Genomic DNA, 21,316 nt, shown 5'->3' on the forward strand with positions numbered 1-21,316 from the left:
TGCCATTTTGTTTCCACTTAGTCATTTAGGCCTCATTTTGGCCAGTTCCAGGTGTCCTTTAAAGACAAACTTGTCCTTGAGATTGTGTTCCATTGCTGCCAAATTTGAAACATAAGTCCTTGACAGATGGGTGATGCTATCGTCCAAAACATTTTGCCTGCGCCTTCTAATTTGGGAAGAATATGACATGAAAGTTTGATGATCATTTCGAGGTTTCGCCATGATAAAGGTGGTGGAGAGCCTGTTTTTCTCTCTTATTGGCCATTCTTCCAGAAGTTTATTTCAACTTGTAAGTTGCATGGTTCCTTGCCCTTTCATCAGGTTGCATCATAGATCTATTAAATATTTTTAAACTCGCCTTCATCGTTGCACATTAGTTTATGTCATGGGCAATTCTCTCAAATAAACTTTAATGGTTTGTTTTCATTTATCTCATGTATTTTCACACGCATACGCACAAAATTGCCACTTGTCAGCACGTTTTCACTCTCTAGACTAGAATCTTCACCCCTCTTGAACTTTCACCTTCACCTAACAACCAGGAGTCACTATAAACTTAACATAAACACACACTCACTCTCTCTCTCTCTCTCTCTCTCTCTCTCTCTCGCTCTGTCTCTCTCTCTACAACCCTCTCTTTATCTTGCTCTATCCACACACACACCCTTTCTCTCTCTCTCTCTCTCTCTCTCTCTTTTTTTTCTCTCTCTCAGACATACACTTACAAACACACTTACACACAATTTTGCTCTTCTCCTAAAAGCTGAATATCCTTAACTGTTTATGACTGACGTGTGCATTGGTGATACGAGTGACTGACTGACGTGTGCATTGGTGATACGAGTGACCGACTGGTGAGTTTTTCGAAATACGAGCCATCATTCAACTATTTTTTTGCTATGACTTGTGAGGAAAACTTGAGATATGAATGCTGTATGGTGGCATTGAACTCAACTCACTTCAGAACACGCAGCAGTTTGGCAGATAGAGAACAATTCTTCAAAAAAGAAGCTTCGAGCTGGTTATTGCCAGGCCCAGTTGAGGTTTATTGTCAAAAAAAAAAAAAAAAAATACACACTGAGTTTTTAAAACAACCACATAACTTTTCCTTAAAGTCTGCTCGTTTAATGCTAACATAATTGGACACACAGTAGATGGGCTTATAAATAGCAGTAGGTGTTGCGGAATTATAACCCTTTAAAAAACGGCTGTTTGAACACAAACGGTAGAACAACACATGTAGACAGATAATACAGTACTCACAGACATGTATTCCTAATGCTCTGTGAAGAATGACTATTACTGCAGCGTACTGCGCGGTAACTTGTGACCGTCTCCATGTATTTCCGTATATATGTAATACTGGGTGGCACGGTGGACGACTGGTTAGAGCGTCAGCCTCACAGTTCTGGGGACCCGGGTTCAATCCCTGGCCCCGCCTGTTTGGAGTTTGCATGTTCTCCCTGTGCCTGCGTGGGTTTTCTCCGGGCACTCCGGTTTTCCTCCCACATCACAAAAACATGCATAAATTGAAGACTCTAAATTGTGAGTGCGAATGGTTGTTTGTTTGTATGTGCCCTGCGATTAGCTGGCAACCAGTTCAGGGTGTACCCCGCCTCCTGCCCGATGATAGCTGGGATAGGTTCTAGCAAGCCCGCGACCCTAGTGAGGAGAAGTGGCTCAGTAAATGGATGGATGGATGTAATATACTGTCCCCAGGTGGCCAAGACGTGCACACCAGATGGAGCAGCACAATGTTGATTGACTTGAAGCAAAACATTTTTAAGGTTTTTCATTCTATTTAATTATGTATTGTTGTATCTTTTTAAAAATAAAATAGTATATAGTGCTATTTTTTGTAATTGAAAACACATTACAATTTTTTTGGGGGGGTGATGCAGGAACGGATTAATGGCATTTCAATTCATTTCAATGCGGGGAAATTATTTGAGATATGAGTGTTTTGCGTTACAAGCGTGGTCAAGGAACAAACCTATATCTCAAGGCACCACTGAATATGAAAATGTGTATTTGCTTATGAATTGGTCCTAGCGTGTTTAAACAATTGAAGTTGAAGAATGTCCAAGTAGCCCTTGCATCCTTCCATCTTTCTGAAAGCGGCCCTCGGAGGGTTTGACACCCTTGCCTTAGAGGATCAGGAGGCAGGAATGTGGCATGGAAGAGGTCCGTGATGATGATGTGACACAAGGTTACGCAAACAGAGTCTTGGACGCGAGGGGGACACAATTGCGGAGGTCAAGGAGGCGAGGTGTGCTCTGGTGGTCACCTTTGTGTGGAGTTTGTTTGTACTGTTGTCAGCATTAATGGCTAAATGGCCCTGAGAGTCCAGCGGCAGGACCACACAGACCTCCGGGTCACATGGACCGCTACCTGACCTGTCCAGATGTGGCCCGGTACAGGAAGTGAAGCGGGCAGAGATGCTAAGAGAGAGAGAGGGTTTACTGTGTGTTTCTTTGAGTGTTTGTTGCTCCTAATGGGCCTGGGAACACTTAAACCACTTAAACCCGTCCGAGCCAGTTGACCCGTGGGGCACCAAGGTTAAAAGCCTCCCGCTGAAAGACGGAATGCTGGGAAGGCAGCGGCCAGCGAGGAGGTCAGTGCGCCTGAAAGGATGAAGGCAGAGGAGAGAGTGGACCCAGGAAACTTTAGCAGCCAGAGACACTTCAGCCCATATTCTCACCACTCCAAAATATTCCCCCAAAAAGTCCACTTTGCCAAAGTTGTGCGAGCATGGGTTAAGTAGAAGCAGAGCAGGAATGACGCTAAGGAATCCTAATTTCCTGATTTGTGTTTTTTGTCCACACCTGTTTTGCTTCTATTTATTATTTGCACATGCACAAGAAGGATACACACGTTTTGATACAGACACACACGTTGTGGTATTCATCTTGGCCCAAAGCACTGCAGCTTAACCTCAGACAAATTGTAACCATTTTTAAAAGACTAGAGAAGGAGATCAAGGAAAGAAAAAATGAGATGCTAAGGGTTGGGTGAAAAGGACTTGAGGAAAAAGAAACATGAGGCGGTGGTGAAGCTGAAGTACAACCCCAATTGAAAACAGAATACAATGATTTGCAAATCATGTTCAACCTATATTTAATTGAATACACTACAAAGACAAGCTATTTAATGTTCAAACTGATAAACTTTATTTTTTTTAGCAAATAATCATGAACTTAGAATTTTATGGCTGCAACACGTTCGAAAAAAGCTGGGCCAGGTGGCAAAAAAGAATGAGAAAGTTGAGGAATGCCCATCAAACACCTGTTAGGAACATCCCACAGCTGAACAGGCTAATTGGGAACAGGTGGGTGCCATGATTGGGTATAAAAGGAGCTTCCCTGAATTGCTCAGTCATTCACAAGCAAAGATGGGGCGAGGTTCACCTCTTTGTGAATAAGTGCATGAGCAAATCGTCGAACAGTTTAAGGACAATGTTCCTCAACGTACAATTGCAAGGAATTTAGGGATTTCCTCATCTACGGTTCAGAGAATCTGGAGAAATCACTGCATGTAAGTGGCAAGGCTGAAAATCAACATTGAATGCCCGTGACCTTCGATCCCTCAGACGGCACTGCATCAAAAACCGACATCAATGTGTAAAGGATATCACCAAATGGGCTCAGGAACACTTCAGAAGACCAATGTCAGTAAATACAGTTCGGCGCTACATCAGTAAGTGCAACTTGAAGCTCTACTATGCAAAGCAAAACCCATTTATCAACAACACCCAGAAACTCTGCCGGCTTCTCTGGGGCAGAGCTCATCTAATATGGACTGATGAAAAGTGGAAAAGTGTTCTGTGGTCCGACGAGTCCACATTTCAAATTGTTTTTTGAAATTGTGGATGTCGTGTCCTCCTGGCCAAAGAAGAAAAGAACCATCCGGACTGTTATGGACGCAAAGTTCAAAAGCCAGCATCTGTGATGGTATGGGGCTGTGTTAGTGCCAATGGCGTGGGTAACTTACACATCTGTGAAGGCACCATTAAATGCTGAAATGTACATACAGGTTTTGGAGAAACATATGATGCCATCCAACCAACGTCTTTTTCATGGATGCCCCTGCTTATTTCAGCAAGACAATGTCAAACAACATTCTGCACGTGTTACAACTTCGTGGTAAAAGAGTGCGGGTACTCGACTGGCCTGCCTGCAGTCCAGACCTGTCTCCCATTGAAAATGTATGGCGCATTATGAAGCGTAAAATATGACAACGGAGACCCCGGAATGTTGAACAGCTGAAGCTGTACATCAAGCAAGAATGGGAAATAATTCTACCTACAAAGCTTCAACAATTAGTGTCCTCAGTTCCCAAACGTTTATTGAATGTTGTTAAAAGAAAAGGTGATGTAACACAGTGATAAACATGACCCTGTCCCAGCTTTTTTGGAACGTGTTGCAGCCATGAAGCCTATTGATTTGATTATGTACTGCGACAGTTACTCATGTAGATTTACAAGTCAATCAAAACATGACACTCCAATGAAATGATAATGTGCTTCCTCGAATAGGTTTAGCATGGATAATTTTACTTGGAGTGGGTTGCTGCAGCAGCCTCGACAGCGAAAGCCATTTGCATGATAAATCTTGGGTTGAATCCCTATTCTGTCCGATGATTGAGGATTCTTAACCTTACAAGGCGCAAAACGTGTGCAGTGCGGTAAAATGGCTTGATCAATTTAATTTAAGTGGATACAACTCAAAATATATGGTGTTAAAAGCAAGAATGTGTTGATTTCAACATATTTATTTACGATATTTGTACTGGCCCATAGTTGCCCAACAGGGCCATCGGGCCGCAGTTCATGTTGGACCCTGGTATTGAAGATGGAGTGCAAAGGCAGTGGAAGAAACATAAAAAGAGACTTTCGTAATCATGAGGAGGGAGGAAGGAGGCGGTGAATGTGAAATGAAGGTAAATAAGGAGGTAACAAGGATGTAGTGAAATCAGAGTGAAAGCGAGAAGAGCCTTTTCTTGACATGCCTTTAAAGTGGTTCGCCCTCCATATTATAAGCATCACAAACAATATAACATTTGAATAGAATTATTGAAGTGCTTATTAACATTAGCACGTTGCTGTGGTTTCTTCCTCAGGTGTGGGCTCGTCCACTGCTGTTGTCTTTTCAGCTTTTCTCAATGGCCGCTACCCGCCTGCAGACCTGAGCGGAGACCTCACCCTCTCTTACAGCTCGCCCACAGGTACTAAATGGCCACCCTCCAGGCTGTTTAGCCTACCACTTGTGCTTATACTACTACACTACTACCACTAATATTACATCAGATGTGGTTATACAGGAGGTACATCTCAATAAATTAGAATATGGTACAAAAGTCCATTTATTTCAGTACTTATATATAGATAACAAAAACTCGGGGGTGTGGACTTTTCAGAGGGCAAATTCCTGTCTTAATTTCTACATTAAAATAATTTTCATTATTTCTTGATTATTTGTTATGTAATAGTTTAGTTTGCAGAGATGGTGATTTTTTTTTTTTGTATGCTGTAAGCTATAATCATCAAATTGATACATAGAAATATAAAACAAAAAAAAAAATCACAAAATATTTCATTCTGAGTGTGTGTACTGCATCTCTATAATAGTAATTTCAGTTTTTGAATTTAACACCCTAAATTAAGCTTTTGACACTTCTTATTGACTTAGATGTACCTTATGTGTGTTCAGCTGTGTTGCTCATTTCCAGTACAGCACACAGTGGAAGAGCAGTGAGATCACACATGAATTTATTTTTCCTAGTCCCGGTTCAGGGTGTACCCCGCCTCTCGCCCGAAGATAGCTGGGATAGGCTCCAGCCCGCCCGCGACCCTTGTGAGCATAAGCGGAACGAAAATGAATGAATGAATGAATGTATTAGGGATGTTCCAATCCAACTTATTCACTTCCGATCCAATACCGATATTGCAGCCGATCCGTTTTCAGCAATAAACATAGTACATAATTTACTTGTTTTGTAGTATGGAATGTTAGAAAAGGCTTCATCAAGCGATTTTACTCAAACAGAGATGAATACAGTGGATACGGAAAGTATTCAGACCCCCTTAAATTTTTCACTCTTTGTGATATTGTAGCCATTTGCTAAAATCATTTGTTCCTTTTTTCCCCTCATGACTATACTATACACAGAGCACCCCATATTGACTGAAAAAAAATGAATTGTTGAAATTTTTGCAGATTTCTTAAAAAAGAAAAACTGAAATATCACACAGCCATAAGTATTCAGACCGTTTGCTCAGTATTTAGTAGAAGCACACTTTTGAGCTACTACAGCCATGAATGATGAAGTTTATCACACCTGGATTTGGGGGTTCCTCTGCCATTTCTCCTTGCAGATTCTCCCAAGTTCTTTCAGGTTGGATGGTGAACGTTAGTGGACAGCCATTTTCAGGTTTCTCCAGAGATGTTCAATTGGGTTTAAGTCAGGGCTCTGGCTGGGCCATTCAAAAACAGTCACAGAGTTGTTCTGAAGCCACTCCTTCGTTATTTTAGCTATGTGCTTAGGGTCATTGTCTTGTTGGAAGGTGAACCTTCGGGCCAGTCTGAGGTCCTGAGCACTCTGGAGAAGGTTTTCATCAATATCCCTGTACTTGGCTGCATTCAGCTTTCCTTCGATTGCAACCAGTGGTCCTGTCCCTGCAGCTGAAAAACACCCCCACAGCATGATGCTGCCACCACCATGCTTCGCTGTTGGGACTGTATTGTACAGGTGATGAGCAGTGCCTGGTTTTCTCCAAACATACCGCTTAGAATTAAGGCCAAAAAATTCTCTTGATCTCATCACACCAGAGAATCTTCTTTCTCACCATCTTGGTGTTTTTTAGCAAAATCCATGCAGGCTTTCATGTGTCTTACACTGAGGAGAGGCTACCGTCGGGCTACTCTGCCATAAAGCCATGACTGGTGGAGGGCTGCAGTGATGTTTGACTTTCTAGAACTTTCTCCCATCTCCCGACTGTATCTCTGGAGCTCAGCCACAGTGATCTTTGGGTTCTTCTTTACCTCTCTCACCAAGGCTCCTCTCCCTCGATTGCTCAGTTTGGCCGGACGGCCAGCTCGAGGGAGGGTTCTTGTTGTCCCAAACGTCTTCCATTTAAGGATTATGGAGGCCAATGTGCTCTGAGGAGTGCAGCAGAAATATTTTTGTAACCTTGGCCAGATCTGTGCCTTGCCACAATTCTGTCTCTGAACTCTTCAGGGTGTTCCTTTGACCTTCCATCCATCCATCCATCCATTTTCTGAACCGCTTCTCCTCACTAAGGTCGCGGACGTGCTTGAGCCTATCCCAGCTATCCCAGCAGGAGGCGGGGTACACTCTGAACTGGTTGCCAGCCAATCGCAGGGCACATACAAACAAACAACCATTCGCACTCACATCCACACCTACGGGCAATTTACCGGAGTGCCTGGAGAAAACCCACGCAGGCACGAGGAGAACATGCAAACTCCACACAGGCGGGGCCGGGGAGTGAACCCTGGTCCTCAGAACTATAAGGCTGACGCTCTAACCAGTCAGCCACCGTGCCGCCTCCTTTGACCTCATGATTCTCATTTGCTCTGACATGCACCGTGAGCTGTAAGGTCTTATAGACAGATGTGTGGCTTTCCTAATCAAACCCAATCAGTATAATCAAACACAGCTGGACTCCAATGAAGGTGTAGAACCATTTTAAGGATGATCAGAAGAAATGGACAGCACCTGTGCTAAATATAGGGTCTGAATACTTTTGGCTGTGTGATATTTCAGTTTTCTTTTTTCATAAATCTGCAAAAAATTTCAACAATTCCGTTTTTCCTGTCAATATGGGGTGCTGTGTATACATTAATGAGGAAAAAAAAGAAATGATTTTAGCAAATGGCTGCAATATAACAAAGTGAAAAATTTAAGTGGGTCTAAATACTTTCCGTACCCACTGTAATTAGCAACACTAGGTATGAGATAAACTTACCCATTTATTAGTAACCAATGGGTTACGTAAAGTAACTGTTTTGCACGTTGTGACCTCTGAAGGGCAGTTTGGTGCACGCAATGAGATACACACTTGCCATAACAAAGAAAGTAGAAGTCCCGATCAAATATTGACATTATAAATTGTTTTTCACTGTTTGAAGAATATATGTCAGAGTTTATTGTTATATTGCCTGTTTCTATATGTTTATTCAGTGTTTGTGTACCAGTATTCATTATTTTGAGAGAGATAAGTCCCGCAAGTCTGATTTTAATTTTTGTTACCTCCTCAAGGTTTTTTTAATTTACCGTAATTTCTTGTGTATAATGCGCATTCCCCCCCAAATAAATTGTCAAAAGTCAATAGTCCGCATTATACATCGGTATAGGGGAAAACTTTCACATTTTACAAATGTATGCCGCTATCGAGAGCATAGTGTCAAACTCAAGGCCCGGGGGCCAGTTGCGACCCGCCACATCATTTTATGTGGCCCGCAAAAGCAAATCATGCTCGTCAACTTCCGTGATTTTTGCTAAAATGTGTACCCAAATTCCAAATTGTCATAATAATAAACAATAATGTTGAGATATTGCATTTTTCTGTTACCAAACCCTTCTTCTACAGTAACTTAAACAATACTTGAACAAACTATTATCTTTCTCTTCTGATTTCAAAACTAGTTATCCCTCAATTTGTTGTGTAATGGTAATATGTTTTTGATTAAACATTTATATGTTTCAGTGTTCTAACGGCCCTCTGAGGGAAATAATAACTCCAATGCGGCCCGAGACAAAAAAAAGAGTTTGACCCCCCCCCCCCCCCCCCCGATCTAGAGGTTATTAAAAAGCTGTACACTTTCATGCGAATGTCACCGCCCCCTAGAGATTATGAGAAAAGTGTGGCCAACACTTTCATTCCAATATGACAGGGGTACGTATGACTGCATATATATATATATATATATATATATATATATATATATATATATATATACAGTTGTGCTCATAAGTTTACATACCCTGGCAGAATTTATGAAATATTGTGTTTTGTAAATACGACAGATGACGGAACAACAACCATCATTAATTTCTTTATGGTTATGTTTTGTTTAATCAGAATCATCTTCTTTTGTCAAGTATGTCAAAAACACACAAGGAATTTGTCTCCGGTAGTTGGAGCCGCTCTAGTACGGCAACAGACAGTGAATTGAATACTTTTTAGACATAAACACACAGTCACTGAGCAATAAAAGATTACTAGTAATGTGGTAATGCCGGTACAATTTATTTATTTTTTTGACAATGTGCAAAAAGATGCAGAGTCCTCTAGTAATTAGAGCAGTTTTAAATGACTAATAGAACAATAGTCCGGTGTAATGACCATTGTGCAAATGGCACAGAGACTTCAGGAAATTTGTGCAGTTTAAAGTGACTAGTAGTGCAATAATCTGGGACAATGTAGATTCTGCAAATGTTGCAGATGCTACTGCAGATGCTAATTATAATGATTTTCTGAAATGCTTGACAGTTTAATTTGAATCCCATCCATCCATCAATCTTCTGTACCCCTTATCCTCCCATTAAAAGAAAAGAAAATGTTTCGCCTAGCCCTTCATGTTTTCTTTAAGAATTGTACCCATCTTACAAATTCTGCCTGGGTAATCAAACATATGAGCACAACTGTGTGTTTTCTCATTTACTGAATACAAGTAGGGCAGTGAATTTCAAAATAAAAGCAAGTAAATAAAAAAAGTATTACGTGTTTAAATAAAGTGCTTAACTTCAGAATAATTATTTGAAAAAACTAACAAAATACAGATAATACTTCTTCATGTTTTGATCATATGGGTAGAAGCAAAATCATGCATTGTAAAAATGCATTATACATAGGTAGAAGGGTTTTCCAGAATTTTGAGGTCAACTTTGGGGGTGTGTATTATACATGGGTGCACATTACACACGAGAAATCACAGTATTGTGCGTTAGCTTTGAGCTAGTGATTTTTGTGATCAAAAATGAAGACACAAAGTCTGTGATGTATTTGAACATTTGATAGGTTTAATTATTTTGTTATATATGTTGAGTTTTACAGTGAACTTCAACTGGAGTGTCAAAAGACTTTAAGCAAGCAACATTAACACTTACTCCTTGCTACTACGTTAGCGCCCTAACAGCCTTTTGCTCTGCACGCCGTTTGGGCGCTGCGGGATCAAAGTGCTGGAGCGGAGCACAGAATGCTCTGCTTATACAAGAGTGGTAAAATTATAGATTTTAGATCCAGTCCGATCCGATCCTTGGTTTTTTTTGCTAACATCGGACAGATTTCCGATCACAGAGATTAGATCGGGACACCTCTATCATGTATGGGCTCTCTCACATTTATAAAAGAAATTGCTGAAAATGTAAAAAAAACAAATCTCTATATGTGTAGCCCACTTTAGCTTGAGCAATGTCCCTTTCCGAGCAATGCTGCTGGAAGATTTGACTTTTCTTCACTGCCGTGCAACAGAAGCAGCCTTTATTCCAAAATGTCACAGACTTCATTATTGCTCCAAATAGTCCAAATAATCTCCGTCAAAAGGTAGTTTATTGAAAAAAAAGAAGAAAAAAAGAAGGAGGTATTGTTTCCTTTGGATTGCGTTTGAGTTGGCAGCAATGTGCTGCACAGTGGAAAATTTTTCCTCTGTCTCAAATCCCTTTCACGTCTGGCAACGTTGCAACACGGCTTTATTGTGAGGCTAATAATAGAACTCAAGTTGTCTGGAGGCTTTAATGTGCTGCTGATGTCACCAGGGCGAAGGCACCAGGTCAAAGCACTAGTCAGCATCGCGACTCAAACATGGGGTTCCCTCCTACGTACATGTGTCGTCATCTTGTCTTTGGTGTAGGACACTTCACCATGACATCACACGTACTTCCGGGCAGCAAAAGCAGAAGCATTCTCTGATAGCACCACTGGTAAACATTTTAGAGCATTTTGACTGCTCTTTCAAGACCCAGAGAATATTGTGTTCAGTGACAATACAAGCACCAAACCTACTAAAAGAAAGAGTGGACTTGTCGTCTTCCACCAGGAACGAAAAGTTTAGTTTCTAGAGTTTTTACCAAAACACCAGTTTCTAATTTTAAAAAAAATGGAGAAAACAAGCTTTTTGTGAAAAGCAACGTCAAGCAGAGCACTAACTTAATTCTAATTTGCTGATAAACACTCTGTGAGCTAGGCTGACTCACCGCATAGCTCGAGTGTGGCTATTTTACATATGCTTGCCATTCAGTCCATGAACCATCATTCTTTTCTCATTATTGCTACATTCTGCGACATACCAAGACACATACTCTGTTTATAGCATACTGTACATATACATACTTTGTTTGAGTGTGATGTGCCTGAACATGTCTGACTTCCAACGTGTTGTCATTTCTCTTCCTCATAATCGGCATAACAAACAGAGATTCGCGACCTCAGCTTTATCTTCTACTCAAAAGCTGTGCTCATCTCAATTCCAAAACGATGCAACACCACCATTTACAGGTATCTGTTGGTCATTAAAGTGATTTACAAACATGATTTTCACTGACAAGCTGAGCGAGACAGTCTTCCTCGCCTACTTGTTGAAAATTGTACTTGAGGAATATCCTGTATGCGTCGGTGGCATTAAACGGTTGGGTTCCAGTTGACCAATATAAACGTCCACAGTAGTGAATGAGTTAAGAAAACAGGGTAAATGCTTCTCTTGCCAAAAGTCAGCTGGGATAGACTCCAGCTCACCCTAAATTGTCCCGAGGTGTGAATGTGAGAGTGCGCGTGCGCGTGATCACGTGCACTGGAGCGTGCATTTGGCGGATCGTGGGAACGAGGGCGAGCGAATCGCCATCCGAGTGGAACATCTGCTTCTTTGGTGATCTGTCTAACGTGTTCTCTCGTCTTCTCTTTCTTCTTCCCTGCAGAGTTCAACCCCAAAGGTACGTGCACGGTCACGTGCATAGAGCCTGTAGACACACACACACACAGACACACACGCACTGTACAGAGATACACGCACACACATACTGTATTGTATAAACAGGAAGAAAGCGCAACCTACCGTTTGTTTCTGGAACGTGATCCCCGCCAGGAGTCCATACGCGCACACACCTTACTTTATGAATAATATTTTCTTTTTATCCTTCATATAAGAATTCGTGTGAAACACATGCACATAGACACACGCACACATAGACAGATACACACATTCATGCACACGCGCATTTTCACTTTCTGAATAGTATTGTTTTCTTTTTTATAATTCAAACAAGATTTCTTGTGACATGCACACACACACACGCACGTTTTTCCTACAAGATTCCATGTGACACACACAGCTTGTTTAAAGAATAAAATATTTTCTTTCATACAAGTAATACAAGACTTGTGACACACACGTGAGTTTTTATCTTTCACACAAGACTTATTGTGACACAGACGTACGTATATGAGGGGCCGTTAGGGACATTATTCATTTTAGATGTCACACTTACTATTCAAATGCTTTCACACACACACAAACTACTGAAAGGCTCTCATAAACACAACTCAAACACTCTCATTACACACGAGTCTTGCTCTCATAAAGACGACTCAAACACTCTCATACACACGAGTCTTGCTCTCATAAGGACTACTCAAACACTCTCATTAACACTACTCAAACACTCTCATACGCACGAGTCTTGCTCTCATAAAGACTACTCAAACACTCTCATTAACACAACTCCAATGTGTTAACGCGAGCACGTCAATCACATTCTCCCACACGTCACTGGCATTCACGAGTTCATGTCAATCATGCTCACGCACACGTCGATTATGCTCACACATGAATAGTGTAAATGTTTTATTAGGTAGTTCAATTCAAATAAAATTATAGAGATGCACTGCACACACACATGAAGTATTTAATATTTAAAATATGTATTATTTTGATGATTATAGCACATAGCAAATAAAAAATAATAATTCCCCATATTGCGGCACGGTGGCCGACTGGTTAGAGCGTCAGCCTCACAGATCTGAGGACCGGGGTTCAATCCCCGGCCCCGCCTGTGTGGAGTTTGCATGATCTCCCCGCGCCTGCGTGGGTTTTCTCCGGGCACTCCGGTTTCCTCCCACATCCCAAAAACATGCATGAATTGGAGACTCTAAATTGCCCGTAGGTGTGAATGTGAGTGTGAATGGTTTTTTGTTTGTATGTGCCCTGCGATTGGCTGGCAACCAGTTCAGGGTGTGCCCTGCCTCATGCCCGACGATAAGTACTGAAGAAAAACTTTTCAACTATATTTTAATTTATTGAGATGTACCTGTAGTTTAAAAAGTCATGAAATATTTGACTCTGAGTGTGTGCAGTCTGGAGTGCATATCTATGACACAAGTTTCACTATGACAGTTAAATTCCTTCATTCCCTTTGGCCGACTCATTAGCTACACCGGTGCAGGGGAGCTTAAATGCGACTATCTGGCCATCGTGCCTGCAACGAACCGTATACGTTTCAGATTGTAATGCAGCGGTGTTGAAACTCTGTCTAAACACACGTCCACTGCGCTTTAGCCCGAAAGGCACATTTCTTCGGCAGCATCCGTGTCCGATTAATGGCTTCTCGCTCTTGATAGACGAGCCAGCCTAGCCCTACTTCATACACGACACAGCTTCTGATTGGCCGGCCATTACGTCATATCCTACAGCACTTACACATTAAAAGCAACCATTTTAAATCAATGAGGAAATGCGTTATTGTAACACAATAAACAACAAGTATACGACATATATATACATTATAAATATATATGTATGTACTATACAGTATAATGCTATGTAACGCTACTGCTTAAGTTAGGCTTACTATTGTAGTTTATGGCTGTTGGTCAATGGCATTTTATTTTGAAACCACTTCCTTTTCAACTCATAAATACACGCTCACATAAACATGTCAAACATCTGCACACATACAGCTCAAATAAGCTTGCATAAACATGTCAAATCTATTCACATACCATCCTCAAATCCATTCATAAAATATACTCGGATCCTTTCACATTTCCATCTCAAATGCTCACATACATGCTTGTGAAGAAGAAGAAAAAAATCTTGGGAGCATCGCTTTATTTTCTCCAATAATATCAACATAATGTCCATGTACATACTTTGATCATCATATGATGCATCACGTCAAGGCTCTGGTCAAATTCTTCCTCGCCAAACTCCTCAAAGCATGCCTTTATAGAACTTGCCTGCTACGCTGGTAACAAAAAATAAATAAAATAAAGGAACTCCTCCTAAGTGTTCCTGTCCAAAATTAACACTTAAAGGAGACATACCGTGAGAGGAAAATTTTGTGAACCCTTTGGAATTTCTTTTTCTGCATAAATTGGTCATTAAATATGGTCTGATCTTTGTACAAATCACAAGAATAAACAGTCTGGTTACCACACAAACGATTATGTGAACCTCTAAAGCTACGGATTGTCCAGAGCTAATCAGAATCAGGTGTGAGCCACCCTGAGTCAACCTGGAGTCCAATCAATAAGACAAGATTGGAGGTGTGGATTAAAGGTGCTCCCAAGCCACTGCAAAACACACACCAAGTTAGAATTGTCTCCTGTCAAGAAGCATTGCCTTATGTGTTTCATGACTCACTCAAAAGAGCTCTCAGACGACCCACGATTAAGAATTGTTGACTTCTAAAAAGCTGGAAAAGGTTACAAAAGTATCTGTAAAAATCTTGATTTTCATCAGTCCATGGTTAGACAACTTGTCTATAAATATAGAAAGTTCAGCACTGTTGCTTCTCTTCCAATGAGTATAAAGATCCCTGCAAGAGCACAGTGCAGAATGCTCAATGAGATTTAAATTAGAGCCGTAGAGTGTCAGCTGAAGACCTACAGAAATTGGCACATTCCAAGATCCCTCAATCAACTATTCGTACAACAGTAAACAAGATTCATGGGAGAACACCAAGGAGGAAGGATGAAAAACAATTTGAAATGTAGACTCGTCGGACCACAGAACACTTTTCCACTTTGCATCAGTCCATCTTAGATGAGCTGGGGCCCAGAGAAGCCGGCGGCATTTCTGGGTGTTGTTGATCAATGGATTTTGCTTTGCATAGCAGAGTTTTAAGTTGCACGTGCGGATGTAGCGCCGAACTGTATTTACTGACATTGTTTTGACAAGTGTTCCTGAGCCCGTGTGGTGATATCCTTTACACATTGATGTCGGTTTTTGATGCAGTGCCTCCTGAGGGATCGAAGGTCACGGGCATTCAATGTTGGTTTTCGGCCTTGCCGCTTACATGCAGTGATTCCTCCAGATTCTCTGAACCTTTTGATGATGATATGGACCGTAGATGATGAAATCCCTAAATTCCTTGCCATTGTACGTTGAGGAACATTGTCCATAAACTGTTCGACTATTTTCTCACGCACTTGTTCACAAAGAGGTGACCTTCGCCCCATCTTTGCTTGTGAATGACTGAGCAATTCAGGGAAGCTCCTTTTATACCCAATCATGGCACCCACCTGTTCCCAATTAGCCTGTTCACCTGTGGGATGTTCCGAACAGGTGTTTGATGAGCATTCCTCAACTTTCTCAGTCTTTTTTGCCACCTGCCCCAGCATTTTTGGAACGTGTTGCAGCCATAAAATTCTAAGTTAATGATTATTTGCTAAAAACAATAAAGTTTTATCAGTTTGAACATTAAATATCTTGTCTTTGTAGTGTATTCAATTGAATATAGGTTGAACATGATTTGCAAATCATTGTATTCTGTTTTTATTGATGTTTAACACAACGTCCCAACTTCATTGGAATTGGGGTTGTAGTTGAAGCTCAAAAGACGATGGATGTTGCAACTGGACAATCATCAAAAACACAAAAGCAGGTCAACAATAGAATGGCTTCAGAAGAAGAAAATACATGTTCTGAAATCCCAGTCAAAGTCCTGACCTCAACCTGATTAAGATGCTGTGGCATGACCACAAAATTGTTTGTGTGGTGTTCGTTCAAGCAGACTGTTTCTTTATACTTTAGATCAAGATCAGACGACATTTTATGGCCATTTTATGCAGAAATTACAAAAAATTATCTGTCTCTTCCCACTGTGTTATGCATATTTTTTTAATTCCAAAGTGTCTGATTAAACATGGCCGTGGCATGCTTTCGTAAAAATTACAGAACAATTTACATCCACTGTAACACCCTGGTTGAAATTACTGGATTTTGAGGGGACGGTTCTGGCTCTCGCGTACTCTGATACTTATTGTGCCTTGAATATTAAACAGCACTTAGTGAAAGAAAGCATGAGTTTTCTCTGGTGGAGGCAGCACTTCAACAAGCTGCCAATTTAAAATTACAGTGGTGTCTTGAGATACAAGTTTAATCTGTTCCATGACCTTTGTTACATGTATTTCAGAACAGTGTTATCTCAAATCATCGTTCCCTATTGAAATTAATGAAAATGCAATTACGCTGTTTCAGCTCGCCCAAAACACCAAGTTTAGTTTTTATTTCCATGAGAAAAATTTCACTCAACAGTATTTTAGTGTATACAAACAAAGTAATAACATATGCTCTCCAAATAACCCGCAAACACGGAACATGCAAGCACAAAACATGACTGTCCCTAAATTACTGTGTTCTTTTTCTGTGGGTCTATTGGCGCTTGGCAAATCAGCTTAACGAAGCTTTAGTGGCACCAAATGGTATTGTCCTTCCACTGCCAAGAAAGCAATGTGACTTTATGGTCGCCTGATGTTTAGCAAGTTTGCTGACGACAAGGGCCGTGGTGATCTGATGCACACTTGTATCGCTAATTTTTCTTGTATCTCAAGACAGAAAATCGGCAAAGCAACAGCTAGACTCGATAAACTTGTAAGTCAAGGCACCTCAAGGCGCCACTGTATGTGGCGCTTATCAGAAGCTAAATCTGCGCATCCAACAAAATTCGACACAGCTCTGCTTGCCTTTTGGTGTTAAAGTGATTGGGTTTCATACAGTGTCATCCAGCCATGGCTTGAAAGTGCTATGGGGGTGGAGTTATGTAAACTAGCCCCGCTGTTAAGCCACAACCCGAAACAGGTTTTCAGAAATTGTCAAGATAACAAAAGATTCACTTGGCTGTCTAATTTCACACTTGATGGGTAACCAGGCAGTTCAGTCATACTTACATTCTAGCTGTTGACAAGACTTTAAAAAGTCACTTTTACATTACATGCCCCATTTTTTTGTCCCAATATTTTTGCCCATATAGTTCATCTCCATGACTGTTCTTTAAATCCCAAAGCTTTCTCCCCTGTGCTGCTTTTCCTCTTTTCCCCCACCCAGGATAGAATTTCCACTTTTTGTACCCCAGAAGCGCTTGTCACAGGAAACCCAAAGACTCTTTGCTTTGGCTCGTAGCAGCGGCCTTCACGCTGAGGGCACCTGCTGGGGGGGCGGAGGGGGTAGGAGGGGTGGGTCAACGGGGCGGAGAAGGGGATGGCAATCATTGGGTAGAATGTGAAGAAAACAAAGAGCAGGAGACAGTAGCTGACTGGGATAGTAGTTCCACTTTTTTTTTGTGGCTGCAGTTTGCCTTGGCTACGCATGGCTTTTCATGCAAAACCAATGCAATTATTCACATAGTTACGAGATAATTGTGTGTCCATGTGTGTGTGTCAAAGTATGATTGAGAGACAGACCATCATGTGTGTGGGTGTGTGTGTGTATGTGTGTGTGTGTGTGTGTGTGTGTGAGAGCGTAAGAGTTTGTGCACGTGAGTGTGTGTTAATTTCTGAGAGAGTGAGTGTATGTGCAAGAGTGTGACGGTTGCATGAGTAAGAGTGTGAATGTGTGAGAGAATGTGTACTTGTGAGAAAGAAAATGTGTGTGTGAATGGATGTGTGTGCGTGAGGGCCTGCGCAGGGAAAGCCCATGTGTGCCTGTGAGAGGTACCGCGAGACCTATGCTAATTTCTGTTAACCCGTTAATGGTGTTTCACATTATATGTTGGTATTAAGCAAACAAACATTCGTTAGATACAATTATATATGGCTTGGTTGAACATTTTGCGATTTAATTATAAAATGTTTGATTCTCTTTCGTTATTTCTTTGCCTTCCAGGAGTCCCGCACGTCCACCAGTGCCAGTTCACCCTTCCTCTTGCCCTCGTCTGCATTGCGTCCTCTCCTAGCAAGAGTAGCGTCTTCAAAATCACGGTGGACACCAACCAGCTGCCCGTGGACCTGGCCACCATCTTTCCTGGTATACGACACGCACACATATGCATACTTATATTAGTGAGTCCTCATGTGTTTGAACTGGAGGTCCTTTTTTTCCCAGTAATCTGACAATCAGCTGCAATCAGCAACTCTGACGACTAAACACTCTCTCAGTGCGTATGTGTCTGTGTGCTCTTTGTTACCAGTGTGACTGTCTTGTTGCTTTTTGTCGGCGTCCTGCATGCCGATAGGCCATGCTATCAGAGCCATCAAGCTGGCCTTTTTTTAAAACTTTTTTTTGCCTCTTTGTGTGCATCTGCAGAGTTTACGACCCAGTCGGGAGATAACGAGGGGAACTGTTTGGCTTTCCGCTTCTTGCCGGGCGGCCTTGTGACCGTGCTGGCCTCCAAAACTTCCCGTAAGAAGTCTTTGAGTGTTGAATGCTTTGTCTTTTTTTACTTGAATACTACTAACTTTTATCCATAAGAGTGAAACCTCGCTATTTGCAGGGGTTACGGATCAATCACGGACATGAATAGCAAACATTCAAGTATTAGATGCCACGCTCTGAATTGTTTAATAATTTCCCATTTTAAATAGGTTCCACTCTAAATATACCCCAAACTATGGCCCCAAAACACATGAATATAATTTCAAATTCATCTCGCAACATTACCTTAAAAAATAAATGTCTTGCAGATGAATTGATTTTTAAAAGATTCACTGCAAGACCCACACTCACGAGACACAAACAGCGGGTCACAAAAGTAGGAAATACATCTACTGCTGTCATGATCACCTCATTGTGTCTTTTTGACACCAGAGCGCTATCGCATCCAGAGCGACGCCTTCGAGGACATGTGGCTGGTGGCCAAGGAACTGCTCCACAGAGTCGACGTTCATTTCTCCAAGCTGGGAGTTGACAGCTTCAAGAAGAGCTTCGACGGACCGCTGCCCCTCAAAGACTACTTCCTGTCTGTAGACCACCACTTCCAGGTACACACGATTTTTTCTTATGCCAAATATGTCAGCACGGAAGACTGGTGGTTGGCACGTCTGCCTCACTGTCGAGAGGTTCTGGGTTGGATCCTTCCTGTGTGGTGTTTGCCTTGTGTGGGTTTTCCTCCCAGTCCAAAAACATTCATGTTAGCTCCACTGAAGGCTCTAAATTGTGATTAAGTCTGAATGTGAGTGTGAATGCTTGTTTGTCTATATATGCCCTGTGATTGACTGGGGACCAGTACAGGGTGTACCCCATTTCACTTGACAAAAGTCAACCGGGATAGGTTCCAGCTCATCCTAATGCGACCTTAAATTGTTCATAAAATGAATGACCCAAAACCCTAAATTATCCATATTTGTCAAAAATATAGACTGTGTTCTTCTCGTGTGTGTGTGTGTGTGTGTGTCAGCTTCGCGTCAGTGCTCAGAAGTACCAGGACCTCCTGTCCGAGCGGGCCGCCCAGTTCCGAGCAGTCCAGCGCCGCCTCCTGACCCGCTTCAAAGACAAAACCCCAGCGCCACTGCAGAACCTGGACACGCTGCTAGACTCCACCTACACCCAGGTGGACTGCGCATACGCACATGCACACACACACAGACACACACGTCAAAATGCAAAGTGACTACTTAAGCAGCATAGCTGATTTAAAGGTGACATTATGCATTTGTTTCATAATTTTAACAGTTACCATGTGACTTCATTTTGTCAAAAAATATTTTTTTTTAAAAAAAGAACACTTTAAACTCTATTTTTTAGCTCACTGAAATTAGCCTGTAGCCTCATTCAAGTGAATGATCCCAGCCCCGTATACTGCTGGGCCAATGGCGAGTCGGGCTTTCGCTACCATGATGACCAGGAAGGGAACTAGGGTGTTGCGAAAAGGCGAGTGGCTTCTACTTTCAGAAGAGAAGCTCAGAGCGTGGGGAAAATGTGAGTGCCTGTAAAGACAATAAAAGGATTTTCATGATGTAGGCAGCACTTCATACACTACAATTCATCCACTTGTCAAGCATGGATTGTATTTTCACTCACGGAGGCAGCCCTTCCTCACTAAGCCACCAAATTACACTTACACAACAATTTCACCGAGAAAGCACGTATGTGTTGCTTATTAGAAGCTAACGTTGTTAGCCAATGTTAATCTGTGCAGCCAACAGATCTAAATGCAGCATTGCGTTCCTTTTTACTTTGACAGCATAGTTTTCACACAGTGTATGTAGTCCAGCCATGACTTGAAAATGGCTCTGGATCTTCTTCCAGCTGAGCTTCCAAGTCATGGGTTGGAAAATTCAGTGTTGGGATGGTTATTATGTAAATTAGCTCAATTTTGACAAACAAACAAATCGACAAAACGATTACCGTCATCAAACGATTCATATGCACATTTTCAGAGAAAGTGGGACAATTTCTCACTTTTACGTTTTATGTCCCCATCCTCTATTCCGTAAACTGGATATTAGGTGTCATCTATCACTCTCTCTCTCTCTCTCTCTTACTCACTCACTCACTCACTCACTCACTCACTCACTCACTCACACACACACCTACACACACACACACACACACACACTCAGCCTTGACATGTTAGTGTAGATTTACTGTGTGAGACTTGTAGTTTGATAATTTATGGACTTCCTGTTTCAGGGTGATTAGCTGTGAGCTCACACCCGGTACGGCTACATGCTTGGACACACGCGCACACTCACATATGCAGGTGTGAAATCTCATAACTTTGAGCAGATACAACTTGTAATTGTTCATATGGCGACATTCTTTCTCACACTGCATTACAGTGTGTGTGTGTGCACGTGCGTGCGTTTAGTTTATTGTAATGTTACAGTTTTATTGATTACATTCACATGTGCATCGCTAATTTTTTTTGTATACATCTCCAAGCGGCATTAGTTAAAATAGAATGAATCCAGTTTTCTTGGGCAGCGGGAAAAGCGAGGGTATTGAACTCTGTCACCGGGAAAAGTACTGGTATTCCAATATATGGATACCATAGTTTACCACTCATTGCTCATTATGCAATGACAGTTGGTGTTGAACTTGGGTAACTCCCAGACCTCCCACGGGTGTGATGCCCCAAGAGT

General features: G+C 41.6%; 1 protein-coding gene across 3 annotated transcripts in view; it reads left to right on the plus strand.

The window, feature by feature from the left end:
• The window catches only part of bbs9 (Bardet-Biedl syndrome 9), an 86,627-nt gene that overhangs the window by 34,844 nt on the left and 30,467 nt on the right, over positions 1 to 21,316 (plus strand). The window contains exons 14-19 of one of the 3 annotated variants that reach the window (XM_061674720.1): positions 5,119 to 5,223; positions 11,935 to 11,949; positions 18,120 to 18,260; positions 18,540 to 18,635; positions 19,041 to 19,213; positions 19,630 to 19,782. In XM_061674720.1, the coding sequence (XP_061530704.1) occupies positions 5,119 to 5,223; positions 11,935 to 11,949; positions 18,120 to 18,260; positions 18,540 to 18,635; positions 19,041 to 19,213; positions 19,630 to 19,782 (683 nt within the window). The remainder of the gene's footprint in view (positions 1 to 5,118; positions 5,224 to 11,934; positions 11,950 to 18,119; positions 18,261 to 18,539; positions 18,636 to 19,040; positions 19,214 to 19,629; positions 19,783 to 21,316) is intronic. The other 2 variants (XM_061674721.1, XM_061674722.1) reach the window with 2 other exon arrangements.

This window comes from Phycodurus eques, chromosome 4, assembly GCF_024500275.1.
Source record: "Phycodurus eques isolate BA_2022a chromosome 4, UOR_Pequ_1.1, whole genome shotgun sequence".
NCBI classification, from domain to species: domain Eukaryota; kingdom Metazoa; phylum Chordata; class Actinopteri; order Syngnathiformes; family Syngnathidae; genus Phycodurus; species Phycodurus eques.